The 20,887-nt window shown below is 42.9% G+C and overlaps 1 protein-coding gene across 1 annotated transcript in view; it reads left to right on the top strand.

Moving 5' to 3' along the window:
• The window catches only part of itga5 (integrin, alpha 5 (fibronectin receptor, alpha polypeptide)), a gene marked incomplete at both ends in the record, with an annotated part of 32,552 nt that extends 12,397 nt beyond the window's left edge, over window positions 1-20,155 (top strand). Inside the window, 28 exons of the mRNA XM_079225622.1 lie at window positions 826-926; window positions 1,400-1,523; window positions 1,670-1,731; window positions 1,815-1,860; window positions 1,962-2,087; window positions 2,185-2,229; window positions 2,485-2,528; window positions 2,742-2,798; window positions 3,374-3,426; window positions 3,602-3,810; window positions 4,475-4,666; window positions 4,757-4,802; window positions 5,403-5,516; window positions 6,836-6,891; window positions 7,206-7,363; window positions 8,261-8,398; window positions 11,091-11,158; window positions 12,885-13,035; window positions 13,161-13,253; window positions 14,650-14,729; window positions 14,848-14,928; window positions 15,031-15,136; window positions 15,502-15,660; window positions 16,239-16,346; window positions 18,916-19,029; window positions 19,633-19,734; window positions 19,846-19,968; window positions 20,072-20,155. Coding sequence (XP_079081748.1) covers window positions 826-926; window positions 1,400-1,523; window positions 1,670-1,731; window positions 1,815-1,860; window positions 1,962-2,087; window positions 2,185-2,229; window positions 2,485-2,528; window positions 2,742-2,798; window positions 3,374-3,426; window positions 3,602-3,810; window positions 4,475-4,666; window positions 4,757-4,802; window positions 5,403-5,516; window positions 6,836-6,891; window positions 7,206-7,363; window positions 8,261-8,398; window positions 11,091-11,158; window positions 12,885-13,035; window positions 13,161-13,253; window positions 14,650-14,729; window positions 14,848-14,928; window positions 15,031-15,136; window positions 15,502-15,660; window positions 16,239-16,346; window positions 18,916-19,029; window positions 19,633-19,734; window positions 19,846-19,968; window positions 20,072-20,155 — 2,840 coding nt within the window. The remainder of the gene's footprint in view (window positions 1-825; window positions 927-1,399; window positions 1,524-1,669; window positions 1,732-1,814; window positions 1,861-1,961; window positions 2,088-2,184; window positions 2,230-2,484; window positions 2,529-2,741; window positions 2,799-3,373; window positions 3,427-3,601; window positions 3,811-4,474; window positions 4,667-4,756; window positions 4,803-5,402; window positions 5,517-6,835; window positions 6,892-7,205; window positions 7,364-8,260; window positions 8,399-11,090; window positions 11,159-12,884; window positions 13,036-13,160; window positions 13,254-14,649; window positions 14,730-14,847; window positions 14,929-15,030; window positions 15,137-15,501; window positions 15,661-16,238; window positions 16,347-18,915; window positions 19,030-19,632; window positions 19,735-19,845; window positions 19,969-20,071) is intronic.
• Between the last annotated feature and the right edge of the window lie 732 nt (window positions 20,156-20,887).

The following is a 20,887-nucleotide window of genomic DNA, read 5'->3' as shown; positions in this document are numbered from 1 at the left end:
AGGTTGCTATGAGGAAGCCGGGCCAGAGTGTTATCCTTGGACTCCAGCCCCGTCGCTGTTTCGACAAAGACCCGGAGCAGCTCCAGGCTGCTGAGTTGGCTGGGAGGAAAGTGTAGGGGCCGACAGCCTGCTTTCTTTCTTCACATCAACATAGGTCATGATCTCTTGCAGCATCTAGCGTCAGACCCTGTTCTGCTCTTTTGCAATATGCCTGTGGTTTGACAAAGTCTTCAGAGGGTTACGTGGGAGTGGCTCGGTTGCTTTTGACCTCACATTTGAACTTCCCTTAAAGATTTCAGCTCATACTCTGAAGCCCTCAGTGTGTGTGAGTGTATATGGAAGGTATGTGACTTCCTTGCCGAATCAATTTGTTTGCATTTCATTCTCTATTGCTGCACAGACGTAACATCTGTCCGCCAATAAAGCTGTGTTTTTCAATCTGACTCCCCGGACCATCTGTCATGTCACCTGCTACTGTCAAAGCGTTGACGTGGGAGATCAGCGTTAGTGGCCAGGTGGTCAAACAGAGCGAAGGGTCAACGAGGTTAAGCTAGTGCAGTCCAAACCCGGCCAAGCTAAGAGAAGTACTATCTCCTGAACAGTGGCCGAGTAGCAAATGCCATACTTTTCAAATCCTCACCCTGTTTGTCTTTGCATGAAAAATTGTGTAACAACTGGTGTTACATTTTCTTTCTGCCAAGTGTCCAGATGTTTCCAAGGGCCTGGGAGGGGGATTCAGAATTTTGAAACTCAAGACCCACATGAAGGAATGCATGTTATTTCATAGTGCTATTACTCAGTGTCATTTTCTCATGTTTTTCCCAGGGGATCGCACCGTCCTGCTCAACGACACAGAACATCAGGTTGATTTCAAGTCCCACCAATGGTTCGGCGCCACTGTGCGTTCTCACGGGGACACCATTTTGGTAAGTTGACCCTCTCGGGGGTGATTTTGGGGGTTGGCCCGCACCACAACACTGGTGCTTTCTGCTGTTATGATTATGGCTTTCAGTGAACCCTGCTTCACACTGTGAGAAACAGTCTACTTTGAGTGATGTCTCACTCAGACGTTGTGTTCTTTTTGAGAAATTTGTCTCACACATTAAGTTGTTGTCACTGGGGTCCAGTTTTCACCTCCAGTCTCAACACACCATAAAAAATAGTCAAAAGATGAGCCGGCTCTTGTTTGGTCTGATAGTATGGGTTGTGACCTGGGTTGAGTTACGGTGGTTACCCTGCTCCAGATGTACCGATGACCTCAGTCGAAGTCTCCTTCTGAGTTCACCAGTGTGATGTTGCAACTAGGAAAACATCTCCCACCTAAAAGCTCACCCCATTCATCACCTCCCCTTTTCTTCTCCGACAATCCCCATCTCTCTCCACCTCCTCTCTCACCCAGGCTTGTGCCCCTCTCTACTCCTGGCGGACTGAACAGGATGTCCCCCACTCTGACGCTACAGGAACTTGCTACCTCTCAGTCCATAATTTCACCAAATTTGTGGAGTACGCTCCCTGCCGCACAGGTAACTGTCAACTCTCTATATGGGAGTCACATAAGGGGAAATGTTTTGTTGATGCAGTAATACCTAGAAATTAGAAGTTCTGGATTATGAAATAATTATTATGTCAAATAGTTCATGACGCACCACTCCATTCCTGCGTGTTTCAGAGATCAGTGATGCGGTGGGACAAGGCTACTGTCAGGGAGGATTCAGTGCTGACTTCACAACGGTAATAACAAAGTATCTGTTAGTGAACCACCAGAGGTTTCTGGGATTAATCATTGTAATAATTTTGTGAGTTTTATCTTCCAGGATGGCAGAGTGGTATTAGGAGGCCCAGGCAGCTACTTCTGGCAAGGTATGTATAGCATACCAATTAGCTACGTGAAAATTAGAAAAACCAAGCCTCGAAATGTTCTTCCAAGTTGATTTTTTTATTGCACTTTGGTCTTACTTCAGGTCAGGTGATCACTGCAGCTAAGGAGGACATCATCAAAGCGTACTATCCGGGCTTCTTCATGCAGTCTGTGGAGGGTCAGATCCAAACCAAACAGGTGAAGGCTGAACATGATGACAGTTACCAAGGTAAGGGAAGCTATGGTGCTTTAATAATGAATGCACATTTTACATCTCATTTGTTTGCCATTCAAGCCGAGGTTGACGTCTGTCCTCTTGTCTACAGGCTACTCCATTGCTGTCGGGGAATTCAGTGGTGATCAGGTGGAAGGTAAGTCAACAAAATAGGCATGCACGCACATGGCCAATGATAGGTGAGGCGTGCAGAACGTAAAACGCATAACGGCAGTCGCATAGCAATGCAAATATTACAGCTGGAGTGAACAAAAGCTACAATATTTTACATGATTATTGAGCTGGAAACGTTGTTAATATTGGAATTCTCATACCCTACTTCTGGGCTTGACGTGTATGTTTCCCCTCCGTCCCCCTCTTAATCTTCGCTTCATGTCTCTATGCACCTCAGATTTTGTGGCCGGCGTTCCAAAAGGACTCATGCTTTATGGTTCGGTAAGAAAGCTTTTTGGCTCCCGTTTTGGTGCTTTTAGGATGAAAGGCCTGGGCTTTAGATTTGGCACCGATACAGGAAAGTAAAAGAAAGAAACCAACCGTAGTAATGTTGTCACAGTGGGAATTATTTTTGCAGTGAATTCCATACCAGAGACTGTGCTTATATTAGGACGTATGAAAAGAAGTTCACCACATGTGGCTGCTGTTTTGCAGGTGTCTATTCTCAACGGAACAGATCTGAAGACCATGATTAACTACACCGGTGAGCAGGTGAGTCGGAGAGCTCCAGCTTCAGCAACCTTCATGCTCCACTTCCTCTGTGTTTTCATTTCCCGGCTCTTCATCAGAGCTCTTAATTTGTTGAGACAGTGTAAGCAAAAACAATTTCCTTTACAACGTTCTCTTAACTAGATTTTGGTCTCTTTCGTGGTTTGCTGTAAAGCTCAGTTATTGAGGGGAAAGTGCAGTGGCAATTTGTGCAAATGGTTGTGAGAGTAGAAAGGCACTGAGCTTGTTTAAACGGTGATGATTGACTCAGCTGAATAAATAAAATTGCAAGTGAATTTGCTTACACTCTGGTAATTCACACTCCTCCTACAATGTGCTTTTCCAACTCAAAGTTCATGACAGAAAATTCAGGAAATTAAACTGATCTGGAACAGAAACGGCACCAAACTGGGCCTCGCCTGTTAAACCCATCAGGCCTTCATGTTTTCTTCAAGCCTCCCTTTTTTATGTGACGCAGAGTGCAGTATGAGTGCTTTGTATTATCTAAGCACAAACCAAATATGCTGTCAATGTCTTATGATGAGATTTTCAGTAATGGAAACCTTTTTTTTTTACAGATGGGATCATATTTTGGGTATGCAGTGGCAACGACTGACATCAACAGTGATGGGTGAGTAGTTGCCTTGCCCGTTGTCTGATTTTCTCTCCCTTCCTGCCTTCCTCCTTCCCTTCCTTGCTAGATAATTTTGCTGGCAGAGTCGAGATTGGATGCCACCATCAACCCATTACAGGCGTCGATGGGTCTAACCTTAAATTAATTTGTGATGTTCCTTTCTTGTCTCCAGGATGGCTGACCTGTTGGTGGGAGCTCCCATGTTCATGGTCCGGGGCTCCGATGGCCGCCTGGAAGAGATGGGCCGGGTCTATGTTTACCTACAGCGAGGCCCCGTGAACCTGGAGCTCCAGTTACCTTACCTGACAGGCACCCAGGTGTATGGGAGATTTGGCAGCACCATTGCACCTTTGGGAGATCTGAACCAAGATGGTTTCAATGGTAAGAATGGGGATTGTAGCAGGGGGATTGATGGAATATTGAAAGTCAAATTAGTTAGCATTGTGATCTATTTTTGACTTAAATGGTATGCAGGGGAGTTTTAAGTAGTAGCAGCTTTTTAAAGGGATTAGTGTTTAGTAATAAAGCAGTAAACAAAGGCAAATAATTAAATATGTATGTGTAAATAAAAAATAAAAATTACAATAAGATATTTTATATTCCATTCTATTGAAAAGCTTAAATATTTACAAGTGTGATTCATTTGAAAAATTGAGGTTTGGTAGGTTAATTGTCTAACTCAGTGTTTCCCAAACTTTGTCTTTTGAGGACCAACTTTTTAACAATGACAAACCACCGCTACCCAATTCATAATAGGCCTCTTTCTATGACAGGCCTTTACTTATGAGAAGAGCAAATTTGAATTTCATCCTGAATTTGCTAAAACTTTCGTTTATGACCAAATACCAGCAAAACTAATGACATAATTAGCCTCAGCTGTGCTGAAACCCAGCATTTAGTTAAGCCGAAGTATAGCCCCACAGAGCCGCTGGCCTTACACTTTAAGGCTTGTTAATTAAAGGAATGTTCGGTCGTGAGTTAACATCTGCACAGAACTACATGTGGCTACAGTCTAATAGTTTTCCTGTCTTTTGACCTTTGGCAGATGTGGCTATCAGCTGTCCGTTTGGAGGGGATGATCGGCAGGGACTGGTCTACATCTATAACGGATACTCAGAAGGACTCAGGGAAAAGCCATCTCAGGTGATAACTGGCCAGTGGGCTGCTGGTGCGATTCCTGCCAGTTTTGGATTTGCCCTCAGAGGTGCCAAGGACCTGGACATGAATGGATACCCAGGTGAGTGGGGTTGCAAGTATGCAATGGCCATCACTATTTTTTTTAAATATTTTTAGTATGTTTTCTAATTCTGATCCTTTATTCCCTCAGATCTCATTGTTGGTGCCTTTGGTGTTAATAAGGCAGTTCTCTATAGGTACGTTGTTTTGAATCACATACTGTATGTAATCATGAAGTCTGTGTGTATATTTCCTTATTCCCTTTCCTTTTCAGAAATCCAATGTGTTCAGTAAATGTACTGTTATTCTAGTCTAGCATGACTGGGAAGAGAGGGAACCTGCTAGCCTGGCTTTGTCCAAATCCACCTACTGGCACGTCCAAAGCTCACTTTAATTTACACATCTGTCTTGTTTAATCAACACAATCTGTGTAAAAGCACATGTTTTAGAGGTGCTGGTGTGCAGATGTTTTACCCTTGGGCTAGCAAGCTGTTTCCCCTAGTGTCTAGTCTTTGTGCTAAGCTGAGCTAACTGTTTACTTAGCAGACAGAGATGTGTGGTGTTGATCTTCTCATTTAACTCTCAATAAGCATATTTCCTGAAATGTCAAACTGTGCCTTTTTAAAATGCTAGTGTGTATCATTTTAGGGGATCTTTGAGCAGAAAGGGAATACAATATGTATAACTATATTTGTATTAGTTTATATTGACCTGAAAATAAGAAGTTGTCAGCCCTTCATATCTACATAGGGAGTCTTCTTCATGTCTTCAATCTACCTTCTTTTTGTTATACACAGATCCCGCCCAATAGTTAACACCAGTGCCTCTCTGACAGTTATCCCCACCATGATCAACCCTGAAGAGAAGAACTGCATGGTCACCATTGGAAACACCAGCGTTCCTGTTTCCTGGTGAGTGTTCATCAACTTTTCCAGTACTACCACTCAGCTTCCTGTGACTCTGCTTTGGTGCCGCTCTGTTGGTATTAGATTAACCCAACTGCAAAAAAGATGGATGCGTTCTCATTTCCCCACCATGCATCAAGACTCCTATCCTGACAGGAAGTTCTGATAAGGAATACCCTTTCCATCAGCGAATCACAGTATTTATTTGTACCCCCACTTATCTGACCTATTCTCAGAATATCTTCAGATGACAGTGTTTCTGTTGAGGAGCAGAGAAATAACTTGCTGAATAGCAGCATTGTTAGCCATTTTTTGGCCTTAACCAAATGTGCACAGCAGAAAAGGGGGGAAAGGAAACAGACGACGGTTGCTCGCTGCCCGACATGGTTGATACCACCCTCACGTGTCTGCTTTCCCCCCCTTTTCAGATCCTGATCCATAAAGGAAACTCTTGTATACACATGTGTCTTGATTACACTACGTTGCCTGGTGATGAGGAGTTTTTTGTGGGGGTGAAAATAGAGCACAAGGGATAATGGGATGGGGAGGGGCTGGAAGGCTTTTGCTGTTGCTTTTTGAATGAGATATTGTTTGGTGGTGGAACACAGCTGGGAAACATCAGGACCCGTAGACTCCCGTGAGCGTGAGCACACAGTCATGCAGAAACAAGCAGACACAGGAGCTTATAAATGAAGTTATTACTACTCCTCGGAAGAAGTCATAGTACACTCTGTGTCTTTAGGTCTCATTTTTCACCTCTCTTCCCTTTCCTGTGTTTTATTTTAACGCACTCCCTTTTTCCTTTCTCACTTCCAGAGTTTGCTCTGCATCTCTTGTGTGGGTTTGCTAGTTAAAGGATTGGGGGTTTCGGGTTTTCAGACTTTTGGACAGAAGCAGAGTGTTGTGCGGCTGATGTCATGGGAGAGAGCTACAGGCTTATATAGACTGCCATTGACTGGTCAGCACTGAAACCTGAGTCGCCCAATTTCACCCATCTTAACTCTGCTATTCCTTGTGTGTGGTTGTATGTGTGTGGAAACGGAAACAAACCATTCTATCAGCTTGGCTGGCGAAAGCGGTCAGATGCCAGTATGTCTCCAAACATTTGGCATGCTTTCATATTATGCATTGTATTCCCGTTACGTCTCGTGCCTTGTAATGTGAAACATGTAAGGAGCTGACATGAAAAGTGGGCCATGCGAGAAAGTGAGAGAACAAGTGAGGGCAAGCAAGGGGTCTTGTGTGTACAGTGCATTTATACTGAATCTCTGCCATAAATGAATATGCATCCCTCATCATGTTTTTGTCCCCTTTGTCAAAAACAGTGTGAACCTGAGTTTCTGCATATCTGCTGATGGGAAGCACCTACCAGACATCCTAGGTGAGCCAATTTTGCACATCTGCACTTTATTAGAAGGAAGGCCACCAGTGGTAATATTTTAAATCCATAACGGTTTGCGTTTCGGCAGGAGATGTGGCTTTTTGTGGATTTTGTAATGACAAAAAATGAAGCGCAGTATGCAATTGATCCTTCCTTTATATACAAGTGTTGTCTGTGCCATTAATTGGAAGTTGCATTTATGTTGACATTGTATGTCCTTCAGAGTATTAATGGAGCTCTTTCTTTTAAAACTTGTCTATGTGTCTCAAGAACATGTGTCATTCCATGAATGCTTATTTGTGTGTGTGTTCCAGATTTCCAGGTGGAGGTGCAGCTGGATAGTAATAAGCACAAGCAGAAAGGTGCAGTAAGGAGGGCTCTGTTCTTGGATTCCCAGCAGCCCTTGCTCCAGACGAGTGTGAGCGTGCGCCATGGCGAGCGTGTATGCCACAACACCAAGATCTACCTCAGGGTATGCTCTTTTTCACACATATATATATATATATATATATATATATATATATATATATATATATACACCATATAAAAGACATCTATAACTGTGATTATTTGTCCCGTGACTCCTGTGTCTAAGCATGTTTAAAAAAACGAAAACATTGAGTAGTAGCTGTGATTATTTATTACGATTATGATGCAAACCTGAATCCTGGGATATTCTTGACCAGCAGATTCCAATACCAGTATCAGAACGCCTCCGTTACAGCCTTAAATGATGGATTGGGTATCGGCGAGTATGCAAGTCTTTGCACTGATCTGATATCACGTTACCATATAATTTACCATACCACGTTAACATATCATTTACCAGCTCATTTTTCAGCTCATTTACGCCGGAACAACAACACCGGAACAACAACACATGTCACTCACTACCCGATCCGTACGTTCTGCCCGATCGCTACTGCCCGTGTGCAACTCTCAACAGAAAAGAGAAAGTAGTGAGTTATCTCTCTTGTCAGCTCCTTCCAAAATCAGCTGTTGAGAGTTGCACAAGTGCTCGCGAAAAGTGTAACTTTAGCCGGAACTGGCAAAATGTCAAACTAGATAATAAAAAAAGTTTTATGGCACTCACTCTTTGTATACATTTGATCATGTTCACCAGACAACAATGATGGCAGTCATATACATTGTTAGTAGTGTACAGCTGTTATTTATTTTGAACGGCTGTATACTACTAACATCTATGACTGCTATCATTATTGTGTATGTGTATGTATATGTATTATGTAAATAATGCACACAGTATTGGATCGGTACTCTGCTCAGGTATCAGAATCGATGTATCTCAACAACAATTTTTGTGCAAACTACATCTGACAAAAACTCTGGTATGTTTCTGTGATTGTAGGATGAGAAAGACTTCAGGGATAAACTTTCCTCCATTTATGTGGCCTTGAACTTCAGCTTGGATCCAAAAGCTGCCGCTGACTCCCACGGACTGCGGCCCATCCTTAACTATCAGACCACCAACGTAATTGAGCAGAAGGTATTTGAACTCGCACCACACTTCTTCAATCTTCTATCCAGCACAGTTAACTAACCCTGGAGAGATCTATGGGACTTCTAGCACTAATATATGGTAGAGCAGTGTTCCCTATTAATGTACATGTTGGTCTTGGATTCACACTGAGCTGATGATAAGAATATCCCCCACGTAAAATAATCTCACTGGCTCTCTCCTGACCCAGGTGAAAGAGCCTGCTATTTGTAATGTACATTCAAAACTACTCTACTGGGAAGAGGTCCAGAGTGTCTAGAAAGCTGTTTTCAAAATGAAAATGTGAGGCATTTGTACAATCGAGTGTTTCCCTTTCCCAGCAGGAATTGCTTTCAGCTGCGTAACGGTACATAGGTGACTCGACACAGAAGCTTGGTCGATATTTCAGGGAGGGCCACAGCCAGGCTATTTGCCCATCTGGTTGAATTCTGTCGGCGTTATGCCAGTTTTCCTCTGGCAGTGAGTAGAGTTGGCTGAACAACACGTAGGCACCCGTTCAGCTGTGGCACAGCATGCACCATATGCGAGTTCAGCAACAGCCATCAGTTTGGAGCATTTGGGAAAAGGCAATCAGAGTAGTTTTTATCAACCCCTCTTTCTCCATTTCTCTCTCTGCCGTGGTTTGTTTCTATCTTTTTAGATCCGGACTGAACCCTGTCATTGATGCCCTTCCTAGATATCAAAGCTTTTGGGCCTGCAACATATGTGGTCTATTGCTGTACTGAGACCTTGAGACAAGCCTCTGCTAAAAATCATCCTTAAACCTGAAAAAGCTGATCTGTGTTTATGTGTGGGGAGTAGCTTCAGACTGCCAACATATTTCATTAATCTTGCTTTAGACTGTATTAAAACAGTGAAGGGTGACTTTTATACCGCAGCCTTGGCCTTGATCAGATACACGATGCCCTATTGATTCCCACATATGCTTTGAGAATATGTGGCAAGCCCATGTAACATTTCAATGACTGCCAAGTTCTTTCTCCCTTTTGAGCTGGAGTGAGAATGAGAGATGGTTAATGTATTGGCACAGTCTCAATCTATGTCCTCTTAACATATTCCATATGTTTCCATTAGGATTCAAGACATGATGATGGATCTATTAATTGCGATCATTCTCAGATCTTGTTAACGGGCATCTGCAAAACCAGAAAGAACCCTTTTTAGAACTTGGAAAGGGCTGAAATTGTGCATCAATGGCCTCGTTAACCAGCCCATGAACTGTAAGCTACCTAATAGTTAATAGTAGTTTTGATTGATGAAAAATCTAATTTGCCTCAAGCTATTTTCTGTTCAGGTCATGGGAATTGCGGTTGGTAAAGCCATATAGCACCGGGCATACCGTAAAAGTCAACACAATGGGAGGAAAATGCTTCTGACATTGAGTGCTTTTCAGCTCTGAGTTAATTTTTTTCAACTTGAGGTATTCAAGGCAGAACAACGTGAAGCACTCAGAAATGCAAAAGCAGTTTATTTTTTTTATTTTTTAGAATTAGGTTTATATGAAAATGTTCTTGCTTGAGTTTCAATGTTCTTCAAATAGTTTCATCTGACGAAATTTGTGGGAATTTGACTATTTGGATTCCATTCATTTTGCTAAATTTGTGTTTTGATTTCAGTGCGTGATGCTTGGCCTTATTGTGTTGCATGCTGAGGTCAGGGTTGTTGTTCTTTAACTCCAGCAATAGGCCTACGAATGGCGTTGTCTTGCCTTACACTGACATACAGACCCAGGGTGCACATGTGGCCAAGTTAGCTTGGTGGATACTATGGTGTCCATAATTAGAGCCCCTGGACGGTGTAATGACAAGGGGGGCGTTTGGCTCTCTCTAATCTCCTCCTCTATTTCTATTTATTATCCTCATCGTCATGAACATCATCACACTGTCACAAGCGCAGCGGGATGCAATTTGGTTATCCGCAGGGCTTTGCCTGCCGCTGGCCTGCCACACGTTCAGCGGTCAGCCACTTATCCAGCAGTGTTTCTGTTCCTTTCTTGTGTTTCCCTCCACTGTAATCTATGAACCCCCACTTCTGCTTTTCAGGTCAACAGAAATATCCAATGTCTCAGTAAGTTTCTCTAGAATGAAGGCTCCTCCCTCTCCATATGATCATACTATAGAGCTGTGGTTTGCTGGGTGGCGTAGCGTGTGGTGAAAGCGCGGTTTGCCACATAGCGCTGTGATGTGGGACTCTGGTGGGGGCGGGCAGCTTTGTGCTCAAGCTCCACAAGACTATCTCCTCTGGCACGGCCTCTTAGGGCTGGACTCTTCCTCTGCTCATCATTTCCTTCTCTCGCGCCGCAAACAGAAAGCATGTGTGTGCCGGGCCAGCTGGTTCAGGGGAGTGCGTCTATGCCTGTCATGACTTCAGAGTCAGACAGTGTCCTTCCTTTTAACTGTCTGATGATGCAGTGATGATGTAATGTTGACAAGGGGGACTGCAGTGCAGGTGTGTGTTGGCAGGTGGTCTGGAGGCTGGTCGCTGGAATGCATTAGTCATAGCACATGTTGCATCTCGCTACACACATCCTGTTGTCTCCCATGAACAGCCATTTGATTTATCATCTGCGCCTAATTCTCTTCACATGTAAAAGTGTGTTTTAGTCATAACCCACTGTATGATTATCATGGTCTGCGGCCCCTATTAACCCTTTATCACCCCCACAATGTGTATCTTATAGGCTCAGATTCTGTTGGACTGTGGAGAGGACAACATCTGTGTTCCTGACTTGAAGCTGGCAGTTCACGGGTGAGCCTGTTCATTTCCTCATACAGTATATTTCTACCAATCCCATAGCGTATGGATTTTAGGAAACATATTAGAATGGGATGGATAATGCATGGTAAACTATGAACGGAGTTACTGAACTCTTCACCTCCATACGGTGCTTGAATTTGAGTGCTAAAGTGTAAATACAGCTGTTTTTGTTGTTCCGCTGCTTTGTTTAGTTTAGCATACCAGAGAGGAACTGTTAATAGCCCCGCAGTTGCAGTAGAGTCGGAGTAAATAGTGCTCTGAAAACAGGAAGCAGCTCTGCTCTACAGGTGCTATGTGGACAGTTAAGGCGATCAGACAGAAGAGATGAAAGGGAAAGTATGGAAGCTGTGTCAGGAGCACGCTGCCTTCCACACTAAGATTCAAGGAATCTGTTAGCATTTTACTCAAAAATAACAACCTCCCCAATACTCCCTTCTCTGCTCTGTCATTTAGATTTTACATTCCTATATTTATCTACCATCTGCCTCCATTTCTTTCAATGTATGGCTGATTCATCACATGTGGAGCAACCTGCTGCGAGTGCATGCGAGTGCTGCGCTCAGTCCAAGTGCAACTCCAGAAATTGAGCTGCAGAAAGTGTGATTGGTGCGATTTAAAGTAATAGCTCAATGTTTTTGTCTGCTCTGTTATAAATTAAGAACGCCTCATAGGAGTACAAGGGGTTGACGGAATGGCTGTGATTTAGCGGAATTTCAGATAAAGTATCCATCGTTCCTGCAATGTTGTTTCTTCTTTTCCACTGCCAAAGCACATAGCATGTTCAACCTCTCAGGGAAGCTTTAAGGTTTTGTGCTGTTTTCTAATTTTGAGCCTTTGTTTGGTTTAAAAAGCGCAATGCCAGTCAGAGTAAGACTAAAGTTGACTTGTAGACTGGCAGACAATCAGTTCCAGAAATCTTCTCTCTCTGGCTCTTATGCTCTGCTTTATGGGAGCGCGGCTTAATTAAAAGCGTCTGTGTGGCCCTCCAAATGGAATTTCTCATTGTTCTTAGCTGTGGAGCGAAGTGGAGAGAAAGAGAGAAAGGAAGAAGGGGGAGGTGGTTTTACAGTCCTTCGCTGTGTTATTAGGCATGTATGACTTTATTACCACATCGGAAAAGTTTTCGTTTAATGGTGGGGCTTTGTGAGTTGAATCGATTGTATGTTTTTTTTGTAGCCTGGCTCTTAAAAATAAAAATAAAGATATGCCAAGCACAAAGCCTGAGTGTGTATTCGTTTCATTAACGCAGCTGCAGTTTATTGGCCACTCTACTGCCAGCAAACGCAAACAAAGACTCATTGTATTCTCATCAGCATAAAACAACTTACTAAATATAGCTAGGGTTGGGTGATGTGTAATAAATCAAATATCACAATATTTCTCACCAAATAACTTATTATCATTATTGCGGTATATTGTCGGGTTGACCATTGACAAAATGTTAATACAATGAGATTTTTGATCAGTGATGTGGATATGTTTACTAAGTGGGTAAAGTGCAAATAATACAAATGCTAGAACAGGCTGGTGAGGTCAGAAAATGACATAGCTTTATTGTAATGTAACCCATAAAACCATATCATAAAACCATATCACAATATCGATATAATATTGATACAATTACCAGTCCTACATATATATTTGTCGAAGGAGTCCTGACTATTTAACCCTAAACATCGACCCTATTAATGAACTTTTTCTCTGTCTGGGTCCTCAGGAACAGGAAGGAAGTCTACCTGGGTGATGACAACTCGCTGACCTTGACTTTCAACGCCAAGAATGAGGGTGAGGGAGGGGCGTACGAGGCAGAGCTCTATGTGGTTCTGCCCCCTGAAGCTGACTACAGCGGTATTGCCCGCAACAATGAGGTGAGTAGGAATGCAAAGCACAGAGAAAACCCCCAACTTCTAGCAATTGAGGTACTTGGGGGTCTTTTACTCGATGATATTCTTTTGCTGTGGTCTGACCAATCCTCTGTCCTTCTATTTCTCAGAGCCTGGCCCAGCTTACCTGTAGCTATGAGACGGAGAACCAAACCCGATACCTCAGCTGTGATTTGGGCAACCCGATGAAGTCTGGTACCAGTGTATGTACATCACTGTCTTCTGACTGTATTTTCCCCCTTGTTTGCTCCATGACTGATAAGTCTCAGCGTTGAAGGATTATGGTAAACAGTTGACACTGGGGGTGTCCCGATATACTGGTATTGACGATAACAAAAATCCAACATTGACATCATGCACAGATGATGTAATTGTGTGAATGATCCAGCAGCTCTGAAATCCCTACACTTTGATTTTGCAATAATATTGTTATCGTGAGTTATTTTTGCCAGAATAATCATGTAGTGCATATCTGATATTGTGACAGCCCTAGTTGACAAAACATCATGATTTCCTGCTCTTGTTAGGAAAACGTTGTAAGCTATCCCCATGTTGGGTGTGAACAGCACAGGAAAAGTCAGAATGTGTTCGGAAATGTTGTGACAGGAAGAACAGACTCCCATCTGTGCCCTCAGCTCCCCGCTGGGTAAAGCTCCCTTTTTAATGAAAGAGTCACATGCTGGCATGCTTTTAATAGGTCTGTAGAGGAAGACTGTCAACACAATGTTGACTGGAAGAGGATGCAGACTCTCCATTTTAAAAACAATTTACTGTCCTGAAATATGTTTGCTTGTTCTTATGGTAAAGGTCTCCGGTTGTAGTGTTATTGATCTGTTTGCTAGATGCAGAGAGACAAATGTACCAGTGTGTGTGGAAAACAAATGGATCTGAAGTTATTGATAAAGAAAGGGCACATTTTGAAACTGCCCACGTGTAATGCGTCTGTGTGCTGAATAGATGAGCAGTTCCCAGACTGAAAATTACAAAATCTATCTAATGGATGAGATGAGTACATTAGAGAGGGAAGGAATGGCTGCAAGAGAGTCTAACATCAATATTATTTAACCTGGACCCTATTTTCCCAGATTTTTCTGTCTAAGTGACTAATAAGGACAACACTTTTTAAAATTAGTCCAGTATTAAACAAAGCCGCAGACGGCAGCCTCGCAACGGGCTGTTTGTTTATTGAACGCCAATGCTACGCTATGATTGGCCAGTCTGTGTTGGAGTTGGACAACGTTAATGTATGTCCACTAAAGTGCTTTTTTTGCCACTGACAGGCTCAGATTGTTATTATTATCATACATCATCATGTTTGACATAATTATGGAAAGGACCTATTGAGGAATACAACGTTTTTCTGTACCTTTCACTTGATTCGATCTGTTTAGCACATGAAGTGGCTTCAGCATTCTCGTGTTGTCAGTTTCCAAAAAAAAGTTGTCCCGATTACTCACACAAAAACAATAGACTGTAGAAACTTCACACAGACCCACATCTTCTATCTGTTACTTTTGAGGTAGTAATGGAAAATATAACGTTTTGGGATTTACTTTTTTTTTTTTTTCAAATAATGTTGTTGGATCTTCCTCTTTGCAGCTGTGGGCAGGTCTGCGCTTCACAGTGCCACGGCTGAAGGACACACACAAAACTGTTCAGTTTGAGCTGCAGATCCGCAGGTACAACTTGCTGTCAACATACATCAGAGACACTAACATGCGGTTCAGCAGTGCTGATCTCCACAGCTCTCCAATTACATCAGCTAATCAGAATATTTTCCTCTCTCTGTTTCCACAGTAAGAATGAGAATAATTCCCACAGTGAGGTTGTGCCTCACATGCTGGAGGTGGTTGTTCAGGCTGAAGTCATTCTACAGGGGTGAGTTCAGTGTCAGGATTCCCTCATTTGAACTTTTTGAATTTCATTAAGTCTCTGGGGCCTTCCTATGCATTCTCTCACATCCCTACTTCTCTTTTTAAGTGTGTCTCGGCCAGATAAGGTCTTCTTCCCACCGGCCAACTGGAAGGTGACCAAAAACTACGAGGTGGAGCAGGACGTTGGGCCTACAGTGGAACACATCTATGAGGTAATCAGCTCATGTTGTTGTTAGCTGTGCAGACTCATCGGGGCTGAGCAGATTGGGTCCGAAAGCAGATACTACTGTTCACAAAGCAAGTCGACTTCCCAGGGCAGCAATGAAGGAAAGCAAAAGAAAACATACTCCGATTACGCACTGTGATTTATTCTCAGGTTGTGCTAATCCACCTTCATGAGATGTAACAGTGCTCCACTTTAGGTGACCTATTTGTAGATTAGAAAAATATGTCAAATATGAAAGAAAAATCTGTTGCAACCTCCCAGTTATTACTAAAATATGAAACGATCAAGCTGCTTTTGAAGTTCCCTAATATGCCGCATACTAAAGTTTCCTTTTTCATTTCCTTTTTCCAGCTGGTGAACAACGGGCCCAGCCGGATCAGCCACACCCTACTTGAGCTGCGCTGTCCCCTCAGTGTCCAGGGTCAAACTCTCCTTTACCCTCTTGACTTCTCCATTGAAGGCCCCATCAACTGCACCGCTGACAGAAACATGAACCACTTACGCCTCAAAGTAAGTATCTCAAAGTCAAATAAGGCCAAAATCAGAAGGTGAACATCTCTCACTGGTTGTATGATTAACAGTTGTGCCGTCCCGCTAGTTGGCCCACACCCACTTCCTCCTCCCAGCTTTCTAGCCCCACCCAGGACACTAACCCCACCACCACTTTGAAGTCCCAGCTCTTCCCTGTGCTCAGAGCAGCTTGATGAACCACCTTACCCAGCAACTCACATCCAGCACCGCGCCCCTGATACCAAGTTGTAGCTTTGGGATTTAGTGGGCAAAGCATTGCAGCACTGTTGTTTGTATTTACATTCAAAGCTTGACACATGTTGAGCAGGGTTGTGAGTGGTCATCTGTCATAGCTGTGTGATCTAATGCCCCCCTCCCATGGTGAATTGCTAAGTATTTCCCTGGGAATCCATGTGGAGTAGAGCTCACATGCTTTTGATTAATGACAAAAAACCTCAGGGTCATGCTGACATTAGGTCTTATATTGACAGAAAGGGTAGTGTGCTCTTCTGCCTATAGTGAGGTCAGTGTCTGTGTTGTCCTAATCGGTGGTGTGTTTGTTCTCTCTACTCTTTTAGCTCCAGCACGCGTCCACAGAACCACCTATCCTTGCACTAAAGGCACAGGAGCACCGCGTCGAGAGGAGGGACGTGCACAGAAATCAGCTCGCTCATTTGACTAATCTGGTAAGATGCATAAAGTGTGAATTGGTACGTTCTATAAATATAAGGGGTTATATGCACGGATGAACATCGTCAGGCCAAAAGGTTTAGTCTAATGTAATAGGTGACTTTAAAGTGAGGAAATGAGGAGCTTGAGTTTACAGTTAAGGGTTTAATGTGGTTATGTGGTGAACATTATTTTTGTGTCACTTGCAGAGCAGGACGTGTCCTCATTGGATAAAAAAAGGTTCAAACTATATAGTTGCCCTAAAACATGGCTGTTAATCTTTTTATATTTGTAGAAATTCTCTTTACATTCCGACAGCAATCAATAAATTAAATTCTCTGTAAAAAATAAAGAAGAGAAGTTCAGTTTGCTTTAGTGTGTGCACTTTGTCCAGTTACTCACTGCGCGTCACAGGAGTCCTCCACAAGCTGCTAGCTTGACAGCTGTGAGCACTAACAACAGCCATGTTTTTTGTTTACATTCTTGACGACAATTTTGGGAATGCCTTTGGAAGTAGGCCTGACACTGTTCCGGGTGGTCAGTGTTGCAGATTTGGGGACTTTCTCGCTAGATTTAGCGTTTCTTAGAGCTCGTGCTGCGAGCTACTTTCATTGGAGTTGGCAACACAGGGCTAAAATCTAGCTTACTCTTGCTGGTTTTTAAGATCACCAACCCTAGCTTTAAGTTAAGCGTGCAGGTCTGGATCTAGTTTGGTGACACTGGCCTTGGTCTTGCATGAGGCTCCTGGGATTGGGTAATTAGGTTATGATGTCGTTAAAAGGGAGGGGTCAGAGGCCACAGGCTTGTCCCGTTGTGGTGATTAACATTAAAGAGTCTTTAGTAGTGGTGGAGGGGCGGAGAGGCTGATGGGACGTGGGAGGCTTTTTGCTCAGTGATGCACTGGTTACTACACAGACTGCTCTCTAATTTTGGGCTCTGTGTGTTTTGAGACCCCGAGCCCCCACACACTGGCCCTATTGATCCAACCAGCTGCAGGTAGCTTTTCTCTCTGCCTCGGTCTGTCGATACCTGCTTCCACCAAAGAGGTCTTTGTCTGCGGCCGATCGCTTCTAAATATGCTCGTTTATCAAGCTTGTCCAATGACACCTCAGTATGAAGGACCCCATTCTCCTGTTCCCCGTATGTCTGCACTTTTCCTCCAGAGACATCTCTGTTCAAAGTGTCTCTTAATCAAAGTGTGTTAGTGTTTAGCCATGCTTGGATGACGCTTTCACCCAGGTCATAGTGTGATCATTTACAATGACCTGCTTGGTCTTTGAAGAGCTGAGCTATGCATAAAGAACAAATTATTGTCTTTACATGCACTAATAATTGAAAGGCATTTCATGATTACTTGGATTTATTTTTTGGATTACGTTGTAGTACTCTCATAACATAACTATTAGAGTATGTCTGGCACCACTTTCTAATACGCTAACAGTGCCAACGGTTTTGTGTGGTAACTAATGTCTTTATTGATGGTAAATAAATTGTAATGAAGGTCCTCTAATAAGCTGCTTTTTGAAAAACCTGCAGAGGATCGAGACCAAAATGTATTTATTAACTTAAAAACATTTGGAACTGTAAACTTCTTGGTTTATTAGAAAGTGTGCAACCTACATTTTAGTCAATAATGTTTACTAACAATTATAACTGTATTACCAAATGCAGTACCAACTGTTTTTTGTATTATTCATTATTATTAACATTCTTTACTGTGCTATTACAAAATACAGTAGCAACAGTGTACAGCAGCTGTGTAGTTATTTTACGAAGCTGTGGGAACAGCCTCCAGGCCCCCAAACTCCAGATCTTCACCACATAATCCCACCAGGGAGGATGTGTGGGTCTTGAGTCTGAGGCATCTTTGGCACTGGTCCATGCTCAGGTCATTTCCACAGCCCTTTGTGGCCCCGGTGCCCCGGAGCTGTAAGGCGGTCTACCAGGAGGAAGCGGACTGATAGGCTCCCTGTCTTTCTGAATACCCTCATTAAGTCGTTCTAAGACTGAGCCTAAAGGAAGCAGCACTCTTTTCTCCTCCTGAATTTGCCCTACTTGATGTAATAAGTAAACTAATGTGCTCCCGCTGGAAACCCGCTGAAAGCTCTCTATCTGGGGGTGGTCTAGCTGCAGCAGGACCCCTAAAACACACTGAAATGTTAAATGTGCCAAGTTGAGTTATGGGGATCTAATTAAGATTGTATATTCTACAGTCTTGAGAAAAATTTGCCGGTTTTAGCGTTTGGGCAATAATGTGGAGAGAGTGGTGCGTGTTGCATTTTTACAGTCTCATGACATTCCTTCAATCTAATTTGAAGCAGGCGTGGAATAGTGATCATAACATTGGGCTCTTTATTATATTTATTTGACCTGCAGCATGAACATGGCTGTTATTTGTCCTTCCTAAATTAGTTCTATCAGTTTTCACTTTTGCCTGTATGGCTTTCATCTGTATTTAGTTCCGATTGGGGACGTTTTGTGGGAATATCTTTATTTAGATTCCACTTATGCACAAGAATGACTTAAAAAAAACTAATGTGGCATTCAATTAACATTATCGTAACTCCTTTGTGTCTGTTTCCGTAGTCCTGCTCTAATACGGAGTGCTGGGCTCTCCAGTGCACCGTGGGTTTGCTGGAGAAGGGGACTACTGCGATCCTCAAAGTGCGCTCCCGCATCTGGGCCGAGACCTTCACTGAGGTTTGTCAGAGATGACCCTTGCCTGGAAAAACTCACATTTACTGTACACTAACACATACTCCTACCAGATGACAGGAGGCTTAGAAAAGGAAGTGGCTGTGCACTAAAGATTAGTTTTTTCCCACCGGTGCCTGTGTATTTTCTCATGTCAGGCTTTGGCAGGAAGTTAGAAGCCATTTTTTTCTCAAAGTTCAAATCTCAAATTTGAAGCTGGTAAAGCTTGAGTAGTCTCACACATATGTTTGTATTGATTCTGGATACAATTTGAAGGCTGCCGTATGCACAGTCCCACATATTTGCCTCAACAAATGGGACAACAGTTTCTAACGCAATGAAGATTACAGTTTCCACAAATTTACATTTTTTTGCTGTCTGCATGCCATATTGGAGCTACGCACAGATCATTACCCACCCTCTGCATGCTTTAAAACTAGACGTATGCATGAATGTATTGAACATTAATTATCTAGTACCACAGCTGCTTCTAGGGTTAGAAATGCTGAATGGATTTTCTTTGGAAAAAGCCTATGGTCTCTGTCGCCACCTAGTGTATAAATTGTGGATTGCGTTAATTTTGAATCAAATTTTCTGAACTTCTTTCAGAGAGCTTACAAGCAATATGTGCTGGAGTGCCTTGCCAGATACAGCGTGGAGAAGATGCCGTATGCCATTTTACCCAGATATACTCCCAGTGGACACAAAAAGGTATTTTAGATTTTTTTTTTTTTATTCTTTCTACAGGGTCTACTTCTAACAGTTGTATTGTCTTAATTGTCTTTGTTGAAAGAAACTGACAAAGTGTGTTGTTGTCTTCAGGTGGTGACCCCAGTGGTGTGGAATAAGCCAGATATAGAGAACTCTGTTCCTTTGTGGATAATCATCCTGGCCATTCTGGCTGGTTTACTGCTTCTGGCGCTACTCATCTACGTGCTATACAAGGTCAGTGCTGCTGTAAACGTCAAACAAAAAAACATTTTGTAAACTGTTTAGGTATTTGCTCATTTCTAATTTTGTCTTTTCTAAAAAAAAATGTTTCTTGTAGTTCGGCTTCTTCAAGAGATCTCTACCTTACGGTACCGCCATGGAGAAAGCTCAACTCAAACCACAGGCTGCCTCTGAGGCCTAAACAACAACCATAGCTACCAGAACCACAGCACCTGGCCTTATGATTGCAAATGGAGAAACACAATGGAACAATGTAGACTGAAAGAGAAAGCAGTTGAAGAGAAAAGTAAAAGAGAGACCACTGGAGCTCCACTGTGCTGCACTAGAGGAAGACACACATCCAAAGATCTCCAAGCCAAATGAATGTTTCATTTTTTTTTTGCTTTTTTTAATTTATGTCTTGTTTGTTGGCAGGTTGGGATTTTTACTAAATAGAAACTGTTCTCAATGCCTCAACATTAGACTGAACAATGAGAAAGTGACTGCAAAATACGCGCAGGCCTGCGGATGCAGTGAGATGCCTGTTGGGTTTCCTTGTGCAGATTCACGTGGTGGAGAGTTCTGTAATATCCCTTTAACTGCCTTATTTTGGTGCTAATGATCTCCAGGATATGGCCACATGTAGCTTATGGCAGCCAGGAGCTGTGGATCACGCTGCCTGCTGAGGCCTGAAAGTATTATTCTGGTATCTCCTCATCACATTATTGACAGATCGGTAAACAGGTTTCAGGTGAGAACATTAACCCGGCTATAGCAACACCCACATTACCGGCCTAGATGTCAAGAATCCATCTGTTTAATAGCTCCGCTTTTAAGAATACATTTCAAGTTTTACACAAGGCCCTGACCTGCTTGAGGTGTTCCCCTGATTCTTGTTGCTTAATGCATGCTGGGATATGCTCCAGCACCTTGC

This window comes from Taurulus bubalis (genome assembly GCF_910589615.1).
Source record: "Taurulus bubalis genome assembly, chromosome: 11".
In the NCBI taxonomy this organism is placed as follows: Eukaryota; Metazoa; Chordata; class Actinopteri; order Perciformes; family Cottidae; genus Taurulus; species Taurulus bubalis.
The sequence above is the reverse complement of the archived record's forward strand: the minus strand, read 5'-3'. Positions and strand labels throughout refer to the sequence as shown.